This window comes from Ictalurus furcatus, chromosome 14 (assembly GCF_023375685.1).
Source record: "Ictalurus furcatus strain D&B chromosome 14, Billie_1.0, whole genome shotgun sequence".
NCBI lineage: Eukaryota > Metazoa > Chordata > Actinopteri > Siluriformes > Ictaluridae > Ictalurus > Ictalurus furcatus.
Genome location: NC_071268.1, coordinates 17,967,963 through 17,991,152, shown reverse-complemented (window position 1 = coordinate 17,991,152; position 23,190 = coordinate 17,967,963). Strand labels below are relative to the sequence as shown.

Below are 23,190 nucleotides of genomic sequence, written 5' to 3'. Positions count from 1 at the left end.
AGCTGTGCAGTAGAATTCTTTTGGGAGGCAGACTGCTATATGAGAATATCAATTATATGAACTAATTTATGGCACTAATAACTAGAGTAAAGCACACCCATCACAGATGCTGTGCGTTGTGTAAAATGAGCTGTGGTATATTGAAGAAAGAAAAAAAAAAACGAACAACACGGTTCATTCTGTTTATGCTGGTTTATTTTTACACTGTCCATCTCAGCTAATGAATAAATCAGCTTCAACTCAGCCTCAAAGAAGATCTCGGTCTCTCTGCTAACCTGTTCAGTCCTCTTCTGCGTGGCTGGCTAAAACAGTCAGGGATAAGGGTGACTTAAGGGTGCTAGGTGTTAGGGTCATCCTTAGTGCGCATGGCCCATACTGATTGGACATAAGTCTCCACTTGTTTTGCTTTCTACCTCAGTTCTGTCCGTGACTGCTTCCAGCCCTGTAAATTATGTAAGCACAAAGAGCAGTAAAGACCTAAATGGGCTGCCTAACATCAGTGGAACTTCGAAAATGATGCATTTTTAACTATAGTCTGCAGTGCATGTTTGACTTGCCATAGGCACCTCTCTGCATGTGAATGTACACTGCAGCTGTATAGCAGTGTTTCTTTCTTCGGGTGGTGTTTTGCATGTGGAAACACACAGAGGGGTTTCACCCTTTAAAAGTTGTGCTTTTGTTATTACTTGACAGTTTAGACCAGTGGACAGGAAAGACTTTCTAATAAGAAGTTCACATTTTAACATAATATCAGTTAGGGGTGGGTAATATAACATAAAAACATCATAGCACAATGATTGAAGGCATTCAAGGATACATGACATATCATGATACGTAGGTTTGATAACCAATTACAAGCAAAACACAAGTGCTTAAGAAAAAAAAAACTGAAAAACTTTTATGTCTAAATTACTTTAAACTGAGTGTATAATCTAACAATAACAACAAATTATTTTGAAATCATAATAATAATCATAGATTTAGAATATAATTTTACATAAGTTTAACTGAATTCTAACATCAGATCAGCTGCTTCCAGTTTCTTCTTCTTCAAAAAAAATGTTAAAATGTGTATTGTAACATAATTGGTCATGATGTTGATATTATATCATCATATTTCCCAACCCTAATATCAATTAAATAACATTTAATAATATAACTCAAAATTAAATCATCTAACTCAAATATTTCAGCCATTAAAGTCGGTTGAGTAAGGGGGAAAATTGCAATATAAAGTCTTTTATAGTCTTAAAGATAAACTGAGGTCTCATATTTAACTGTATAACCAAGCACTGTACTCATTTCTCCTGTCTGCCTTGGGCTTGGAGCTGCCACACAGTTAGTGTGTCCTATTCGCTGAAGGGAAATCGATGTTGGCTCTTCATGGAACGCTGATTCTGTCTGACTCCTGTGGAATAATTAAAGAGCCCCTTGCCCTGTCGCCACCATCATGATGACTAATGCACTTCACAGACTGCAGCTCTTACATAAATCAATAGCATTTTTATTTATTAATTTATTTATTTTGCTGTCAGTAAAACCTCAAGTTTTTCTCGCAGCAGTTGTGGGTCAGTGTGTCACTGTGCCGTGTCAGCGATGTTGATCCGCTCCGACAGGCTCCCTTCCTGCACAAGAAGGAGAAGAAAAAAACATATTCCCTTCCACCACAGCACGACAGGAGATACCATATTAGTCACAGAGGGGTGAGGGCAAGGCATTCTTACTTTTATTACATCAGATGATTAAAAGAATGCTGCAGGGCTGAACATGGGACGTAAGGCCATCTGACTTGTAATTTACATGTTGGTGTTTTTTTTTTTTTTGGAAAGTGATCAAGCAAAGAAAAATACATGACTGAGCAATACTGAAATCTCAAAAATACAACCATTGTATAACCTAAAGATATCACAGTAATACGACTACTAAGAGAAGTCTGACATTTCATTCACATCTGTTATACATGATCTATATTTACAGCAAAGTATTTCTATCATTTCCACACGACAGTGCTGTGTTCAAACCAGTATGATACTTTAAATGTGCTTAGCAGATGGGACTATATTTTAATAATACATTAAACCTAGGCTATCATGAATTTTACTGTAAATTAATGTGGCAAAAACGTTTACCAGACACAACTGTAGTGCATACAGTTTTCTATTTAAAAATACAATACAATGTGTAAATTAATTAACAATACAGTCTGTAAACTGTGGATATTAATTATAGTAACTATCCGAACACTCTGCTTCCAGAAATATACTATAACTGAGGTTTAATATGAAGCCATATACATCAACATTAATCATACAGAGCCACACATACATATATATATATTCTATTCAGCCAAGAGAAAAATAAGAATGTGATGGACTGTGATATCCTTCAGACCTCAGCAGGCATTAGGTTAGGAAACATTAAATCGATGCCCTGTAATGCGAATTGACTGCCGACTTTGATCATCAGCCTTGGGAGTGCTTTAGCATTGAATGCTGTCAGGCTGACTGACTCAAATATTCAGCAGGCAGAGGAAAAGATGGAGGGGTGGGGGAAGGAAGACGACTGCCACATACATTCAGCCAGAGTGTTTAAAGAGACATGTTTAGCAAATGAAAAGTCTGAGTGCACGGTTATATTACTCCGGGGAGACAATATGAGAGAACAGACATTTTACTTCAATTAATGCACAAAGCACTTTGGTGCTCATTTGTCACATGTGGGTCAACACTGACAGCAATGGGTCATGTTAGTTATCATGTTCTACTTACTCATCAAGCCGTGTGTCTGACCTTACCTGCCCTTCCACTGCTCTAGGACTTCTAATACCCATATCGGTCTCAGCCCGATTTGTCTGATTTGTGTATTTCTGTTAGATTAAATTTGGTTGAAAAAAGTCACAAAAAGGATCCTAAATCATGCTATTAACTTCGAGAAAGGTCAGAAAACCTCTGTATTCTGAAAAGGCTTCTGTAAATCCCTTAACTTGTAGCTTGTTCAGCCGTCCAGATACGAAAGAGAAAAATATGGGTTGCGTCTTCAGCTCGCCATTATTTACCCGTATACACATATGTACTGTAAAGATGGCCATGTTATGGTATGAAGCCACTCACCTACAACTCCAGCCTCCACACAGATTTCTCTCAACAGATGCCCCACTTTGTGTCTAACTGTTTTCACAGTTAGACACAATTACATACACAGTTATACTCACAGTTAATGTGCAGTGATGAGATGCAAGACAGAGAAGCATGATGGTCAACAGAGCAGAACAGAGCTGCCTTCTAGAAGTTTGGACATAAAGAGTGAAAGCACAGAGAAGAGAGCAAATGAAAAGGCTGACATTAATAAAGGAGGAATAGGAAATGGTAGAGAAGTACAGAGGAAAAAGGAGGTTTCGTGTACACGTCCGGGGCCTCTTTAGTACCTGAACCCAAGCGCTGAACGAACTGTGAGAAGCTCAAAAGTAGTGCTGCTGCTAGATGCATCTCCTAACAAGCTGACTGTTCAAAGGCTTTTTCCGTGCTCTGGAGAACATGAAAGGCGTGTTTAAAAATTTAAAATCCTGATCTGTTCCAGTGCTATAGATGGAGAGCAGATTTCCTCGTTGCTGTAATCCCCCCGTTGCTTACATTGTAAATTAATTAAGATGTTTATGATGAATGCTAGCACCTAATGGAATGGTGATTAATAATTACTGCACTGTAACACTACTATTCTTATACATTGCGTAAGAGAGTAGGAAGAAGGCGTGGTTTTTGATCGTGCCCTGTGTCTAACCCCTGTGCTTCAGAACATTAGGGTTCGGCAAAAGCATGCGGTTTGGGTTTCAGCATTGTGCACATCCTATCTCTGCCTCCTATGATGTCCACATCCATCTTGCATGGCCCAGTGTTCACATTTCCTGTTGAAGACCTAAACATTGTCCATTGTTTTACTGAGCGGACATAAACCTGCCTAAATACCATAACACGATGATGATGAAATGACAGTGGTTCAGCCTCCATGAAGTATTACAGACACTAACGCTTAAGCGAGTGATAAAACATTAAACAGTGTGGAACTAAAAGAGTCTGCTTTAGCTACTTTTGGGTGCTCTGTGTCAGAGAAACGCACAGAATAAAATCACTGCTGTACAGCTAACCTGGATAACTGAGACGTCATTTAAGAGTGTGGAGAACATCACTTTACTGAAGGGTCGGGTTCATAGGGCTCAACCTTCATAAGCCTTTCCTGATATAACTTTACATCAATATTTATAAAGGCTTATTCTGTGTTATTGTTTTCAAGATATCTGCCTTACTCAAGTTGATATATAAGCAGGTCTGGGGAGTAACGGAATACGTGTAACGGTGTTACATAATCAGGATACAAAACGCTGGTAACTGTAATCTGTTACAGTTACGTCAAAAAACAAAGTAATCAGATTACAGGTACATTTAGTAAAAAATGGGAATACTATCAGGATTACATTTGTTTTCATTTAAAATCACATAAATTAATCTTATGATTTAACACAATATAGACAGCTACTTCATTTATAGCTGCTAGCGTACTCTCTCGCCAGTCGTGGCTTACATGAGCAACCTCCTGGTGTATGCACAAATAAATTTTGCGCATTTGGTGGAAATTAACACAAAATTGTATTCTGAAATGCTTTTGTCAGGGTGACCATACGTACTCTTTTTCCCGGACATGTCATCTTTTTCGGATGGGATTTCTAAATTTAAGAAAATGTCCGTGATTCTGCTTTAGTTTTGTTATGATGTGCTTATGGTCTGATACTGCGTCATGTGCACGCATGTTTGCATTGCTTTAACCCCTCTCTGTAATTCCCGCCTTCTCTCACACCAATTGGTCGATTCTGAAAGGCTTGCAGCAACTACTGGCCAAATTCCTGCCTCTCAACCATTATCCTACTCTCAGCGAATGCATGAAGGTGAAGCGCTGTTGTGTGCGGCATCAAACAGTTGCTTGATAGCAGCAAATGACAGCTGTCCTGAGTTGAAACAATGCCCATGGCCATATAAGGTCATTTTTAATTTCATGTTATCACATTGCTTCTTATTACATGGCCATTCAAATGTGTGAATGATGGCAGAATCAGCAGAAGGTAGACTCGTGGTATCTAATAATTTATTTTATTCCATGGACAGTCAAAAGAATGTAGGAATATATATATATATGTGTGTGTGTGTGTGTGTGTGTGTGTGTGTGTGTATATATATGATGCTAATAGTGTGTCTTTTTCAGTGTATTAAAATCTGCATTCAAAATAATTCATAGTAATATGGTCACCCTAGCTTTTGTGATGTAATGTTACCCACATCAGGGACATTGGTCTTTTATTTATTTATTTATTTATTTTCTTAAAACAAATCCAAACATCGAACATGATTTTAAGCTCTAAAATTAGCTCTACATAAAAGTATTTTACATCATATTGCTTTTCTCTTGACTTTATTTGCATATGTGACCTTGAAGTAATCCAAAAATAATCAGATTACATTACTTTCATATTGTGATACTTGGATTACATTACTGATGAAATTTTTTATGGAGTAAATTCTAACTGTAACAGAATACATTTTTAAAGTAACCCTCTAACCCCGTATATAACATATGAGTCAGGTGACATTAGACATAAGACTAAGGATTTCCCCCTTTGCGTTGCTGTTCCCATGGTAACAAACTTCATGTTGTGGTTTGTTTTTCTAGTCCTTTCTCCACCATGTCTTGTCATTTCTCTTACTTGTTTAACTGTTCCGTGTTAGTCTTTGATTAGTTTGTGTACCCTGTGTCATTGTTTGCAAAGTCTCATCATGCATGTAGTGTTGTCACATCCGAGCCTTGTTTTTGTTTTTTTGGAAGTGCTTCCTGGTTCCGAAATTTCCTAGTCTTTTAATACTAGTTCACATTCCACAATTCGTATTTTTCTTGTTTGAGGTTGCCTGCCTGTGTTTTGACTGTATTTGCCCCTGTTTGATTGGACTGAGTTTACACATTTACATCCTGCCTGTATCATAACACAACCATATGCCACTTTCTACCCCCTAACAGGATGAAAAGATTATGTTGGTGTTATGTACCCATGTGCACATCAAAGTGTTCATTATTGTGCTTGTGGTTTGTTTGTCAGTTGTCAGTGGAAATGTATGTGTTGTATATTAAATTTATACATACCACTTGCCTATACATGGGAAATTTAAGGCATGCATTGTGGCCGAGGTTCACTGGAACCAATAGAACAGGCTGTGCCTGAGCCAATGTCACTAATGAGAGCTTAACCAAGCGGCATACTCGGACAACATTCGAACCAGGATGTAATAGAGAGACATGTATGCTGACTTCTTTTTCCGAGCTAATTCTCATTGCATCTGTTGCCTGTCATTATTTACACACGTCTGATTCACCATGTACACAGCTGTAATGTACTTGTGTCTGTCCTCACACATATCTTCCTTTTTTTGGCAGGACCTAAAAAGGAAGCAGTGATGGAAGCTACTGAGTATATATTAGGGCTGTAGGTCTCTGTTTTTAAACAGTGTGATTTCCTGTGTTTTATTTGCAGATTTTTGGTTAGTCAATTTTGTGAGCTCTGGTTTACCCTGGACAATTATGACAGAGAGAATAGCTGTTTGTATGGATTTACAATAGTTTAACTTCACTCAGATAACACAGCAGAGGAAGCATGAACAAGAGCGTTGTATCTAATGATAGCTCAAGGCATATGACTTAATATGCTGTTCTTGTCTTGATCCAGATCTTATACTCATTTTACTTTTGTAAGGTTCTACAAAGCGCTTTACAATGTGTCTCGTTCACCCATTCACACACACACTCACACCAATGGTAGCAGAGCTGCCATGCAAGGCTAGCTTGCCATCCGAAGCAACTTGGGGTTCAGTGTCTTGCCCAAGGACACTTCGGCATGTGTAGTCATGTGGGCCAGGAATCGAACCGCCAACCCTGGACAACCCGCTCTATCACCTGAGCCACAGCCGCCCTAGAGAAGTAAGGAGAAGGAAAGTGCTCATCTCAGAAATATAGAAAATAAGACAGAACGCTGTATTACTTTAGCATCGATGGGACAAAAGAATTAATAAACATCTTCAATCTTCTATTTATATTACATACATTATATTATAACTATGAGTTCTATTAAGAAGTTTGCTTAGAGACGGACATTTATGTGAAATTTATTTCGTTTTTCACTAAATATATAACTCTGTTATGCAGATGGCACTATGCATTACATAATGTATATCCATGAAGAATCTAGTATAATATAGTATTCATTTTCCCTGATATTTATTTATCTATTTATTTACCATGCTTTCGATTTCTTGCCAGCCTCTCTGACTGATCTCTTGTTGGCATAATTGTGAGGTGATTTAAGTGTGTGTGCAAGTGGGGACATAGAGAGGGGCTCCTCTGATGAACACTGGTCTCTAAAAGGGGTATCTTTTGATCTTTTCTGAGCATGTAGAAAGCATGCACAAGCTTAAGCTTTTAATTATGAAAAACATGAAAAATAGATGACGTGCAAAGTGCCAGGCATGATGACAGTCATGTAGTGCTACTTTCAGCTTCTGCCTCTGCTGTACTGGCAGATATGTTGAGAAACAATTTCCATGTTCAGGTCCAGAGGCTACACAGCAGTTCAGTGATATTAATTGGATCATCGACGGACCTGTAATTCCACTCATGAAGCACTTATTACCTGAGAGAGTTGTTGGGGCGGTTAGCATTATTGGCCGGGGCTTAGCACAGGCCAAGTTCATTATCCCAGTTGTACTATTACATTAAAATCCATCTACTGTCCAGAGTGTTGATCTGAAAGCAGCACCTGTGCTCAAGGTCTTGGCAGCTATCTCTGTGGGCAGTGCAAGCTCTCTAGACTTCTGCACTTTTCTTTACCCACACTCCAGCTTTCACTAGCCGAGACAGAGTGTCCGACAGGGATTATGAGGGATGTTTAATTCATCTGTGCTCAACCTGCTTGCTTAACATTCTGTCTGCTCCGCCACACTGAGGAGTCTGAGGTAGAGCGAGCATAGGATAAAAGTAAAAGAGAATTAGATAAACAGTTCAAATGAGGTGATGTAGGATGTAGAGATGGTGGTAGACTTGCATTTTAAGATGTGGTTTGATTTGGAAAGCACCCCGGCCCACTCTTTCTTTCAGGATGTGAGATACTATAGATTTCACATAAATGGTCTAGGAAAGAGGGGGAAAAAACAGATATGTGGTGGCTCTGCAGTCATCCATGGGACTGCATTCAGATTTTTTGCAGCTAGACACTCTTTCCTATAAGATGTTTACAGCTGTGACATTTTGAGATGAATAAAGAAAACAGCCATGGGTGGAATTTCTCACCATTTTCTATATGAGTCATAAAGGCCAGGCTGAGAATCAGCGTCCAGCATTCAGAAAACATTCAGTAGCCATGCATCACTGTTGTGCATGTTCTGAGGAAGCACCTAAACCATGTGGTGTATTGCTGTGGTTTTCTGCATTACAGTTTTGCTGACAAACATCGTTGGCACCCTTGACCGCAAGTGAGTGAAATCTAGAGGAGGAGGGGGAGGGGGGGGTAAAGACTTGTTTCTTCTCACAGGTGTTAAACACAGTAAGTGAGATCTTTGTGGCCTTTGCTGAAATTTCCAAACACTAATACAAGATAGCGTAAGTGACATTTACATGAATGTCTGAATAATTTACATGAACCTACATGATAGTGGAGTAAGTATCTTCTTTTATTTATTAATTTTTTTACTCAAATCTTTTAAAATGATGAGAATGCTCAGTGGCCCTCAGTTTAACTTGGCTAGTAAAAGACATAATGAAAAATAATGAGAAATAATGAATGCCTTATTAAATGCAGTGTGTCCATTTATTTTCTATTTTGACATTGCTTGTTAGTGTGAAGTTTGCAGAGAATAAAGTAAAAAAGATGTTTTCTCAGTTGAAATCTATGCTACGTAAAGTTGACGCTTTTTTTTTTCTTGGAAAATGCTGAAAGAATCTGTTCTATATGTTGGCCTGTACTGTATGATTTATACCAAAGGAAGTGAGTTATATTATAAACCGACAAATCAATTTGGTAACACTTTCTGTGTAGCCATACCCATAATTACCTATTAATGCATTCATAACATGTTTAATACATCCATAAATCATTATATGCAATATTAAATTATTTATGAAAATGCAGGAAACTTTATAGCAATGTTTATTATGGATCATACGTTGTGTTAATGAGATATTACACTGCCAATGCCAGTGAAACGCAGGGCCAGATGTAGGTACGTGAGGAGTTTCAGCGCAAAATGTGCTTGTAATGTGTTTGACATTAACGTTGAATTGAGTAAAGCTGTAGCTCATCACGCAAGATACATTTAGGACCGCATATCATCGTGCATTCTACATTAGGCGCAAAATGGTGTTTTAAACGTCTGTAAGATGGTGGAAACTGTCATCAAAAAAGCTATAGGATGAGCTGCTTTGTGTAAAAAGTATGTAATTAAACTTATATGACATTTAGAAAATTTGCGATGTCAAAAGAAATCCTGTTTGAATTGTTGACTGTGTTTGTAATGTAGGCTTGGTTGAGAGATGACAAAAGCATCCCAATGGACAAACAATATTAAAGAGCATAGTTTGCCTAAATGATTTTTTTTTTTAAACCAAGATTGAAATGAAATTAAAATGGGGGGGGGGGGGGGGGGCGTTAATAAGAAAAATTTACAGTTAAAAAATGTTGCAGATGTATGGGGGATAATTCATACATGCTTTAGGGAGGTGGACAAAATATCGTGCAACACTGACCACTTCTAGTTAGTCAAAGTTAGTCCATTAAATGGAATATGTAATTAGATGCACTTCCCATTTCTCTTCATGCTGACTTCCCACTTTTGAGCAACCCTACCTCAAATACATACAGGGAGAGAAGTTCACATTCCAAATTGTATATTTAGGCTCAAGGCCAATTCAAACCAGCTGCGTTTCTGTTGAATAGTGTGTTTTCGATGTGTGTGAAAGACACGTCACATGAAGCAGTTACGCTTCCATTTTAACACGGAGTTTAATCCACACATGCTGTGTCAGAGATGCCCAGAAATAAACTGAAGTCACACAGTCACTTTCTACATGCTGTTACCTTTATTTAAAATCATCTTCAGTGATTGTTTAACCAGTAAATTTACAGAAGAGTGTTTGTACGGTAGTGATCCTCTTGGATAACTATAAAAAGGCTGTTATTTCAGTGGTCTTCTGTATCATGTCATGGTGTTTTTCTTAAGCTGTGTTGTAATTACAGCTGGCCCAACTTCTGCTGTCCCCATCCAATATGTTTCATTAACACGGGTGTACTTTTGGGCATTAGTTTCTTTGATAAAAATGAAGCACAGAATGTATTTGTTGTGAATTGAATGGATGGTTGTGATACGCCAGTCCTGCGACACAACTGCAATACATATGTAAATACACCTGAAAAAATATGTGCAAACAGCTTAGTACTAGTGCTGTCACATTTAATCTCCAACCAATATTAAACATCCTTTATAAGCAGTTTATAGAAGGTTCATGAAGAGGAACTTGAAGAAATAAAGATGAACACATTGTAACACTTTGAATAAGCCAATATTTTCATAAATACAGCTACATTAATAATTTTCTCATAATGATTTAGTACTATGCCACTGAAGAGTGCTCAGCAAAACCAGAGGGTGGTCTGATGTATCTTTATTTGTAGTGAGGCCATAGTAGTTTCAGGTTTCATGTGGAGCTCAGCATGGGACAGGAGCAGATTAAGGGGAACATAAAAGTGTGAGAACACAGTGTGTTAGGGGGGGCAGAGAGAGACATCTAATGTGCTGTACTCTCAGGGTTGCCAAGTCTCAGCAATGTTTCCATCCTATCTACAGCTCACAAAACAAACCAAACAGAAATACCAGAAACTATCCCAAATTGTTCGGGTATTTCAGGCACTGGAAAATGGAGACAAATTTGACAAAACAATGATCCAAAGCATAGGAGTAAATCCTAGTCCTAGAAGTAAGTGAAAGACTGATCTCCAGTTATCAGAAGCATTTAACTGCGTCAGTTATTGCTGCTAAAGGTGGCACAACCAGATTTTAAGTTTAAGCGGGCAATTAGTTTTTCATATTGGTGATAGGTGTTGGATAACTTTTTTTTGCTTCATTAAAAAAATGTAAAAATAAAAACTCTATGATGTGTTTACTCAGGTTGCCTTTGTTTTATGTTGTATTTCGTTTGCTGCAAAACCTATGATCCTGCATAATCTGGTCAATACATTGGCTTACTTTTTCAATTACATATCACTTTATGTGGAAATAATATGAATTTTCCATATTTCGTTACTATCCAGTGGTTTTGTTCACACTCTGCTGCCTTGAACCACTCCTGAGTCTGGGCGGGCAGTCTTGCTGTGTGTTAAGGGACTGCTTCTCTGTAATCGTCATTTGTTTAAGCACTTGGCTGAATGGGTTTGTGTTGTGCTGCATCTTCAGCATAACAATAACGCTTATCGGCTGCGTTCCCTGCAGAACAATTAAAATTCCATCTGAGCCTCCAATCTGCCTGCCAGCCATGCCTGCTGTTCGGGTGCCCTTCCTGGGCTCATGTCAATCCCTATGGCTGCCATGTATTATTCACGAGCCTCAAGACAGTATTCAGGACTCACCTGGAGCCTCCCAACCCCAATAATGGAGCACGACAGTGGGGTAGATGTTGCATTGTCCATGGCCTATGGATCATTGTTTTACCTTATGATGCTCTGACTTGCTATGACCTCCACACTGGATTATTACGTCTGAGACATTTGTTTTCTATCCCTTTTTTTTATAGCCCATGCCAAAACCTAGTGTCTGGTTTTTATCTTGTTCTCCTTTTTTTTTTGGTCTGTCTTGACACTAAAGCAGCATAATTTCTATGTCCTCTAAAACTAATTTGGATGTAAATCTGCTATTTGCAGAGAACTGTGCAGCAGTGTGGTTAGAGGGAACCTGTGGATCCAGCAGAGTTGGGTTGCTTTTAGTTAAAACCAATTAGAAATGACCAGAAATAACAGCGCCTGGAGATGAAGAAGTCATTTTTCTCTTTAACCTCCCCGGAGAGACAGAGACCTCTCCATGGAGTTACTTAAGTGTTTTAGAATATTAGGGAGTGGCAGATGATGAGAATCATTATGCTTTTTTAATCATTGCATTTTTGCATTTGGAAGTTTATGAAAGTATAATAAGGCTAAGTGTGTCAGGAAGAATGTTGGCATGACTTTGACAGAACTTGAGAAAATATATGCCCTTTGCTCTGATTCTATGTTTATACAATTGAAATCATTATTGTTCACTTTATATACTTTCATCAAATTTATACAAATAACAGGTTTACAATATAAATGTGCAGTATATATATATATATATATATATATATATATATATATATATATATGTATGTGTATATATATATATATATATATATATATATGTGTGTGTGTGTGTGTGTATGTGCTCATCAAAAAAGAAACATCCTCTCACATTCAACCGCTTTTATTTCCAGCAAATTTCTTAACATGTATAAATATTTGCATTATCATAAAAACTTTCAACAACTGAGACATAAACTGAACACGTTTCACAGACATTTGAGGAACAGAAATGGAATAATGAATCCCTGAACAAAGGGGGGGGGTCAATATTAAAAGTAACAGTCAGTATGTCCAGCTGCTTTAAGTACTACAGTGCATCTTATCCTCATGGACTGCACCAGATTGGTCAGTTCTTGCTGTGAGATGTTACTCGACTCTTCCACCAAGGCATTTGCAAGTTCTCGATCATGTCTGGGGCAGAGACATGTTTACATGTAATTTTCCACTGCAAGGACGATCAGCTGTCCTTCCTGTCTCCCTGTAGCACTGTCTTAGGTGTCTTACATTACAGACATTGCAGTTTATTGCTCTGGACACATCTGCAGTCCTCATGCCTCCCTGCAGCAGGTCTATGGCATGTTCACACAGGTGAGCAGGAACCCTAGACATCTTTCTTCTGGTGTTCTTCAGAGTCAGTAGAAAGGTCTCTTTAGTGTCCTAAGTTATTGTAACTGTGAGCTTAATTGCCTACCGCCTGTAAACTGTTAGTGTCTTAAGGACAGTTCCACAGGTGCATGTGCAATAATTGTTTATGGTTCATTGAACAAGTATGGAGAACATTGTTTAAACCCTTTCCAATAAAGATCTGTAAAGCTTATTTGGATTTTACAAAATTATCTTTCAAATACAGTCTTCTGAAAAAGGGACGTTTCTTTTTTTTTTTTTTTGCTGAATATATATTATATTATATTACAGTCTCCACTACAGTCTCCACAGAGCCAGAGCCAGAACTCCAGAAACCTCATATAACAAGGATAAACCCACTGTGTCATATTCATTGCTTACCAGCAACCTATAACTGCCCAAACAAGAGTGCATGTAAATGTGACCTTTAATTAGACAGATTTAGATTAACATTACAGGTCAAGTTTATATTGACACATTTTGCATTCAGGAATAATTTTCTGTTCCTTTACTATCGTTATCCTCCCAAACAAAATCAGCTATGATTTTGTTCAAGTTATCTATGTTATTTGTATCTAAATCCAAATACTATTCGTTATCTAAGAAACTGAGGCATATATATATATATATATATATATATATATATATTGTGTGTGTGTGTGTGTGTGTGTGAGTGTGTGTGTGTGTATGCTTTTTCTGATCTCTAAAGCGCTTCTGTGTCTAAGAAACTAAAATGTGTTGTATAATTCAGATCTTAAATTTTTACAGATAAATTATTAATAAAGTATCGTTTTGAACGGCAGGTAAAGCCAAACTGTCTATTTTATTTATTAACCTGAAATTCATAAATTACTGTAGTGTACATAACCTGTAATAGCCTCTATGGGTTGTGTTTTATTGATTATTGCCTGTTTTTGGCTCACACCATGCCACTAGGGTTAGCACCTCACGCAATAAGAAGTTGGACCAGTGAGCTTTACTGAAAAGAAGCAATCTGAGAGTAAAGCAGAATTGGTCATCTTTTAGAAACAACCTTGAACATGGGAATTTATGAATTAAAGGCCACTTTGGCTTAGACGATGCCCTCTTCCATGTAAGTCAAGTACACTTGTCGCTGTGGTGGTAGTCTCAAGGGTATATCTTTTCTACCTTTAATAAATATTTTTGGGAAGCTGCCAGATTAAAAAAAAAACCAAACTAATTAAAGTGATCTTTAAAGTCAAATTACATGCACTACCCCATCGACCTGTGAGGGCTCCACCTCTTTTTTGGGTTACTCATCACTTAGGTGTTATTTTTCTCAAGTGTTTTTGCACTCGGTGTGTCCTTACAAGGCCAAGAGAACCTTCATCCCCCTCCTCGTCTCCACGGCAGTGAATGAGAATAAGTGAGAAGTAGCAGTCAATGAATCAAGCGTTCAGATCGGCAGCAGCCTGGGGGGGAGAGCGGGCGGTATCCGTGTACATCCCCCCGGGATGGGCCTCGCATTAGGAACTTCCTCGTTTGTGTATTTCTGCCACAGGTTAAATGGATCGCTCCCATTAGCTTGGTGAGAGGACTGCTCCATTACATGAAGGAGACTGTAACTTTGAATGTCATGGCACACTGAACCCTGGAGTAGCATGGCTGCTCTCCACAAGAGAGGTAACCTGACAATAACCATCCATGATCATCATCTGCTGTCAGGCGCTAAGGAACCTGGAATTATGACATACAGTCTGTCTGGCAGACAGTAGTGCCTGGAGACAAGCTCTTCTCCACTCCACTACTCACTTATAGACAACTGATCTCTAAGAACACTTCTAATATGGTGGAAGTTAAGACTTTTTGATGGCACTCAGTAGTCATGACCTGGCTAATCAGCATTGCTCTAAGCATGTTTTTGGGTTGATAAAGTTATTTTCGCTCTTCATTTGTAACATGTACAGTGTCAGCTAGTCTCAGAAAATGTAAAACAAGAAAACACTGTAATGAATGATTACCTACACGGCAAGATTTTTTTCATGGGAAAAATATGATTTTTTTTCAGTGATTGTTTTTAACAGCCATATGTTTTCATTAATTAGCAGAGGCTAACAGCTGTGCACTGGCTGTACATGTATACAACACAAAAGTACGCATTTGGAACACTCAGTAGAAAATATATATATAAATATTTAATCAAACTTACAGGTTGTGATCCAGAGGCGCAAGATGGTCCAAATAAAGTGGGTACGGTCCCATCTTTAATGAATATTCGTTTCACAAATCCCGCATTGAGTTCAGCTGTGGTATCGTTTGAAAAGTCCACGCGAAGTTTTACATCGTTTTAAAGGAGTCCATGCGAAGTGCTTTTGCTTTTGCAGTGCAGAAAACAACATCTTCTAGACATGAACCTAACTCTTTCAGGATGCAGTCTTAACTGTAGTGTTTGAGGGCGGGTCAAAGTATATGTTATTTGCGAGCAGCCAGTGAAAACCAGAGGCGGGGCTTTTTGTTACAAACTTACGTAGGTTAGTACAGGAAGTAAGTCTGGAATTACTAACGACTCGTTTCAGCTGTTCAGAATCGTTTTTTTTTCTTTTGGGAGACAATAACTCCATTTTTCGTGCGCTTTGATTTCTGAAACTTTGCAGACTTTTTACATTCACAAACAGCTACGTAATGCACTACATAAAAGGTAATATCTGAAAAAGTGCTTTAAACTAGTTGCAGTGAATGTAAGAAGTACATCATTAATAGGGGAAAATGACTTTAAAGCATGAATTAAATGCGATTTTTTTTTACATCTGAAGTGTTAAAACGCTGAAGGTAAGAGATCGGAGATTAATCAGGTCATGTTGTATGACTCGTGAGTGTGTTTCCTACACAATGGCTGATGCAAAGAGCAGAAATGATCATGAATAACTCTTTACCCTTGAGCTGACTTTCCTGAAGTCGGTGTTGAACTGCAACAAGCTCGTCTTTATGATTGTGAGTCAGGTACACTTACCTTGCTGTTTCATGCATAGTAATTATCTTCTCATTCAACACACTTCTCATTCATTCAGAGGGAGGGAGGAAGGAAGGAAGGATGCAAGTGAGGAAATAAAGAAGGAAAGAAGGAAACCATTTGTCTTGTGGCTCTTTCTCATCAGAGCATAGTGATAATGTGTTCATGTCCAAGAGCAGCATTATCAGCATTCTGTATGATGTTCTGCGATGTTTGGCTTCCCCATCTGTCAAGGATAGATTTACCTCTATACTGACCCTCACTCTGTCCTCCAACAGAGCACACATATAACCTGGCAGGCTCGAGAGGTGTCAGGGCCTATCCACCTCCTGCTCCGAACTCACTCACTGGTTCCCTGGCATCTGAATGACACACAGAGGAGGAAATGGGCGAGGGGTGACCCCTCCCCCTCCCCTCTCCCTCAGCAACAGGCCATTTTTTCTTGAACTAGCACCGTATCATCGTTTTGATTTGCGAACACAGACGTTGGTTTTCAAATCATTATGTGACATTCTCAGAATGGCTGTTGTGATTTGGGAAGAAATGGAGATGAACATATCGCTGAAGAATGAGGATGGAGAGCGAGCAGAGACACGACTCTGACTCAGATTGCATTCTACAGTGTTGCTCTTTTACCTTTTTACCAGCCTTGCCAGTTGCACTGTATTAAATAACCAGCCACTAATTTGTTTTTGTTTCACTCTAGTGTGTAAAAGAATGCATTTGTGTGTTGCTCACACACTGATAGCATATCAGCCTCAAGCACTCCTGTATCGATTAATCTCTGTGGTTGGGTCAAGCAAGTTTTCAGTGTGTGTCCCTAAGAGAACCTCTCAGTGTCTATACTCGCACTCAGAAAAAAGCCAAATACATTTTGATATGGATTTATGGTCAGAGAGTATACAAATATAAACCAGCATTAGAGAGTGAAACAAAAGCCTACTTTTTTTTATTGCGCAGAAAGAAAACAAATATTGCATGGCCACATTATGACCACATTTGTGATGTTTGAGGGTCTGCTAAGCAAGAAAATAGCAGGATTTAAACAAACAAACAAACAAACAAACAAACAAACCAAACAATTGCAAATTTCCTTGGACACTTGGTGTAATAATTACACCAGAAATCTCTGCTTCATGTAAGGCTTGTGTGATAACACACCAGCTCCTAGAATTAAGAGAATTAGGAGAGTGGTGCTTGTTGCCCAGAGCACTCGTGTCACTGTTAGCCCCCGCTTGACATCATTGCTAAAGGAGGCTAAAGCTGATGCTGACTGCTGTGTGATTTTAATTGTAGGCAGGAGTTTCAGGGGGATTACTCCTTCAATGCCACTTTTTCTGTCAGCTTAGTATTCCCAGAGAGTTTCAGATGCTACTAGTGAACCATGGTATCCACATTCCTGACACCATCACCTCACCACACTGGTATATACAGTACACATATGCATAAGACATACAGTATGTATAGTAAATACACATCACACTGAACACACCCAGACAAATCCACAGCACACTGACTCTCAACCACAATGCAGTACAATATAGTGGTTTGTTAGATCAGGTGTAAAGATGTACTCGTAGTCTGTGGGGTCTGATTACAGACCGAGAGAAGACTCGCAGGTCTGCCTAGCATTCCACACATGCCCCACTCTTCATTTTCATCACGCAGAGGTCAGCCATGACAGTGAGGCAATTGGCTGGTTGGTATTGTGACTGCATGCTGACCTGTTTGACCTTGCCTGGGCACAGCCTGTGGCAGCACTGAGCAACTTTGTCACAGTCAACAGCAGCCTTTGGCCTCGGGTCAATGTCAGGACTTAGAGTTGCTACATTCAACAAGGCTGTTTGTGCTGCATTTTGACACGTCTCTCAACTGCTCTTTTGAGGAACAATTTTTTTTTTCATTATTATTGTTATATGTTTGTCTGAGTTTCCTCCTAGACATATGTCAGTAGGTGGATTGACGACTATAAATTGCCCCAAGGTGTAAATGAGTGTGTGAATGTGAATATGTGTGTGCATGGTCTCATGTGATGGATTGGCATTCCAGCCAGGGTGTATGCCCAGTGCCCTCATGCCCAGTGTTCCCAAGATAGGCTTGGTATCCACCGTGACCCTGACTAGGATAAACAGGTTACACTTTATTAATGAATGAATAACTAACTTTAAAAATAACCCTCAACTTGTACTGTTTTTGCGGTACCAGGATGTTGTATTAACTCCTCTCTACCATAGTTTTAGCTTGATAGTTTTCTTAGACCCTGACCTACTGTATTTGTACTAGCATAAGGATATGATTTTGACAGAGATTACAACCCACTTCTGAAAGTCATTCTGGATAAGGGCGTCTGCTCAGTGCTGTTAATGCAATGTATATGTGATTGTATTTAACAAGGGTATTCCTCTGTGTTTCAGGTATTTCAGTAACAAAGAAGACGCATACTTGTGAGTACTGAATATTCTACACAAGCTTCAGTTTTTTTAATGGGTTTACAAGCTTCGTAAATCCTACTTTTAATAGTTCAAATGGTTTTGATTGTTGATTATTAAAGTGAGACCCGTGTACTTTGTGTTCATCAGGAGGCCTTTCTGTAATGACCAGTTGAACAGCTCCAGTTTGTTCAAACAGATCATATGACTGTTTCATTCCAGCACTTTCTGGCAGCATTCTGTTGTCTGTTCTGCTTGCAACTGAAAAACAAGGATGTGGTTTGCATGTGACCTTTGTGAGGGAGGTTAAAAACTCTGAACTGCCTTTCACATTCTAGCTTGGGGAGATAGACATCAGCTCAGAGCTGGAGAGAGCGTGCAAATCTCACGGATTAAGTTTTTTATCTCCAGTCTCCTCCTTCAAAAAGCTGTTGCAGGATGGAGTGGGCTATAAGCAAATAGACTATGATGAAACTGTGATATGATAATAGGCCTAAAGCCATGTAGATATAATTTAGGATTTTAAAAAACACACACACATACACAAGTTCCACTGGAATTTTAAATAATACCAGCACTTTTAATTCCATATAAATTCACCATCCTGTTAGATATCTTGGTCACTCTTTTTTTTTTTTTTTAAACAAAAAGTAATATATTTTACAGGGGTTTTTTTTTCATATTCTGCTCAAGTAAAGAGTGTTAGTCTTTCTTCCTTTTATCCAGTGGCCTACTGCTATCTTAATTAGAGCCCCGATTGCCCCTGCTTAAGAGCGAGGAAGCGAAATCAAAGAGCATGTTTCAGAAGAGCAGGTTCAAAGCCACGGACACAGTCTGGACCGCACTATTTAATCTCAGTGAAAGAAATGGTAATGACGCATGTCACTGGGTGAAAGGCGAGAGAGAGAGAGAGAGAGAGAGGTGGAAGCATGCTGGCACTGAGGTCCTGGGTCAAAGCCATGCTGTGTAGTAGAGATGATTCAAAGGACATGTAATAGTGGGAGGAAAGGTCTTGTCAGTTACAAGGAGAACAGACATTTTCATCGACTGTAAAGTGCTAATGAGGCTTGGGTTATGTCTGTCATGTTCTAACAGCTGAGTAACACCTCAGTAAGAACACGTGCCTCAGTATTTGCCTCAGTTAATGCCTGTGGAAGATAATGTAGATGTGTTTTACAGTTTGTATACCATTTGAAAGTCAAATTTGCTATTTACATTCTATAGACCATTGCATTGTTTGCATGTGCAAATGTGTGCACCCCCCATGTTGTTTGAATGGAAATAAAGGAAAACATGCCTTGATTTTTACAATTTATGTTCAAATGAAAAGAATTCCGAGAGGCATGGTGGCTTAATGGTTAGCATGTTTGCCTTGCGCCTCCAGGGTTGGGGGTTTGATTCCTGCCTACACCTTGTGTGTGCTGAGTGTGCATGTTTGCACCCCTGTGCTTTGGGGGTGTTCCTCCAGGTACTCTGGTTTCCTCCCCCAGTCCAAAGACATGTGTTGTAGGCTGATTGGCATCTCAAATTGTCAGTAGTGTGTGTGCGATTGTGTTCTGCGATGGGATGGCACCCCGTCCAGGGTGTCCCCTGCCTCATGTCCCATGTGACACATATGGCAAAAACAAGAGGAATGACACAAAATAAATCATCACAGTTACAATGCTCTTTGTACAGCAGAATTATTCAAAAATATAATTCATAAAAACAATAATACATGCAGTAAATGATATTTTAGGCTCAAACATATAGGAACATTGTATATTTTTTTTATTTTCCGAACACAAAACATTTTTAAGTGTACTTTTATCTACAAAACACTGGTTTCACAATTATCAGTATCTTTACATTTAATATTTTGTAACGTCTGCCCTGGAGAGAATAGCAGCACTGAGTCACTTCTGGTAATGTCTAACAATGTTGGCAACACTTGTAGAGGGATCTTGGTCCACTTCTATATATGCAAAATATTTCAAGCTCCTTTATATTCTTAGATTTGTGCATGTGGACTTCCCTCAATTCAGACTACAGCTTTTCAGTAGGGTTCAATTCTGGAGACTGAGATGGTCATTGTAGTCTACTGATTTTGTGATGTTTCTTTTGATTTGAAAGTATGTTTAGCTCTTCTTGTTAGTCAAGTTTGAACTTCCTGGCACAGGAAACCAGGAAGCTGAAATATCTTGGTATTTGGCAGACTTCATGATGCCATCAATCTTCACAAGAGTGACAATGAGCTATCAAGTGTTTCCTTGTATGATTCCCTTTTGTTGCCAAACGTGCTAATGTTGTTCCTGAACAAGCGTTTTAGTTTCATCTAAACACAATACACAATGTTAGTTGCTGTTCTAATGACACTTGATAAGGTTGAGTCTGTGCAGTTTGGGAAGTTCTTTCAGAAAGTTTATATGGCCACATATGGGCAACCCGAAGATCAATGAGATTACTGTGGATGGTACCACATAAATACCATGAAGATGATGTTGGACTACAGTTGATATGAACAGTTTTACTCCAGTACAATGGCTTAGGACTACAATTGCCATGATAGCTTTAGGACTGAAATTGCCATGAACAGTTTTGTACTCCAGTCTCCATCTGTAAACAGTTGATAACTTCATCAAAATTTACTTCACGTGAAAACTATAATGAATTTCCTGTACAACTGCATTTTTTTTGCACACAGTTATGGAAGGGAATCATTTATAATCGCACTAGGCGGTGTCACCACGATGGGTTCCCTTTTGAGTCTGGTTCCTCCCAAGGTTTCTTCCTCATATCATTTCAGGGAGTTTTTCCTTGCCACTGTCACCTCAGCTTGCTCATTAGGGATAAAGTTATACATTTAAATTTATATCGTGAATTTATATATTTCTGTAAAGCTGCTTTGTGGTGATGTCCATTGTTAAAAGTGCTATACAAATAAAACTGAATCGAATTGAACTGAATTTAGAAATATTTTGGCTAATTTTTTGAACAGTGCCAATAATTCTGGAGATCACTGAGTTTACTTACCCAGAGTATGACATCAAACAGCATGGTAACAGATACAGTTGTGATCAAAATTATTCGACCCCCATTGCAAATCTGGTTTATTGTAGAAATGTACAGACTTTCAGCTGTTTGCAACGTTCAAGTCAAACAAAAGTGATTGAAATAGTTCAACACAACGATTGCTTCAAGTGGTTTCCCCAAATTCAACTGAAAATGCACGTTATAATGACTTCTCCAGTTTCAAAATTATTCAACCCCCTGAATAGAATCCTTCACAAGAGCACAAATATGCAAAACAGGTGTTGTATCAAACACACCTGATGCAACTAATTGCACCTGGTGTGCTTGAGCTGGAACACATGAAATAACTGAACTGGCTAGGGGTAAAAAATAATGATAATGATAATGAGTCTTTATTGGTCACATATACAATACAGCGCGGTGAAATTCTGTTTTCTTCATACCCCAGCATGTTAGGAGGTTGGGGTCAGAGTGCAGGTTCAGCCATGATATGGCACCCCTGGAGCAGAGAGAGTTAAGGGTCTTGCTCAAGGGCCCAACAGTGGCAGCTTGGTAGTGCTGGGTAGTGCTTCTTGAACCCCTGACCTTCTGATCAGTAACCTTAACCCCCAAGCCACCACTGTCCCCAAGCCACCACTGTCCCCAAGCCACCACTGTCCCCAAGTCACCACTGTCCCCAAGTCACCACTCCCCACAAGTCACCACTGCCCCCAAGCCACCACTGCCCCCAAAATACATTAAACACCTGGACGGGGCAGAAAAAGGAAGCTATCAACGGCTCCAACCAGATTTCTGAGAAGGCAGGTTGTGAAAAACCCTCGAGTGACTGCAAAAGACCTGCAGCAAGACTTGGTGGCAACAGGCACTGAGGTTTCAGTGAGCACAGTAAGGCATGTACAAAACGCAGAAGGTTTTCATGCCAGAACTCCAAGACATACACCACTACTGACCCAAAAGCATAAGAAAAGTCGCCTCAAAATCATATAAATAAGCCATAGAAGTTTTGGGATTCTGTTCTGTGGCGCAATGAAACAAAACTGGAACTTTTCGGCACAATGGATCAGTGGTATGTCTGGAGGAAGAATAATGAAGAAAGAATACTCTGTCCACAGTCAAGCATGGTGGTGGCTCGGTGATGCTCTGGGGCTGCTTTCCATCCTCTGGCACTGGAAACCTGAAGCGTGTGGAAAGCAAGATGGATTCACTACAGTATCAGGAAATCCTAGGAGAAAACGTCATGCCGTCTGTGAGGAAGCTGAAGCTTTGGTGTCATTGGACCTTTCAACAGGACAGTGATCCCAAGCATACCTCAAATTTCACCAAGGCTTGGTTGCAGAAGAAGTCCTGGAAGATTCTACAGGGCCATCACAGTCACCTGACTTGAACCCCATAGAAAATCTCTGGTGGTATTTGAAGAAGGCGGTTGCAGCACACAAACCCAAGAATATTACTGAACTGGGGGCCATTGGTCATGAGGAATGGGCTAAGATTCCTCAGGAATGCTGCCAAGCTGGTGTCTGGCTATACATCTCATTTGCAGCAGTTCATAACAGCAAAATGGTGCTCTACTAAGTATTAAAGATGTTTGCCATGAAGGGGTTGAATCATTCTGAAACTGGAGAAATCATTATAAGGTATATTTTCAGTTGAATTCGGGGAAACCACTTGAAGCATTCGTTGTGTTGAACTATTTCAATTGCTTTTGT

The 23,190-nt window shown here is 39.2% G+C and overlaps 1 protein-coding gene across 1 annotated transcript in view; it reads left to right on the top strand.

Moving 5' to 3' along the window:
* roraa (RAR-related orphan receptor A, paralog a) overlaps nt 1–23,190 on the top strand; it is a 263,575-nt gene that overhangs the window by 150,814 nt on the left and 89,571 nt on the right. Inside the window, exon 2 of the mRNA XM_053640773.1 lies at nt 18,458–18,487. Coding sequence (XP_053496748.1) covers nt 18,458–18,487 — 30 coding nt within the window. The remainder of the gene's footprint in view (nt 1–18,457; nt 18,488–23,190) is intronic.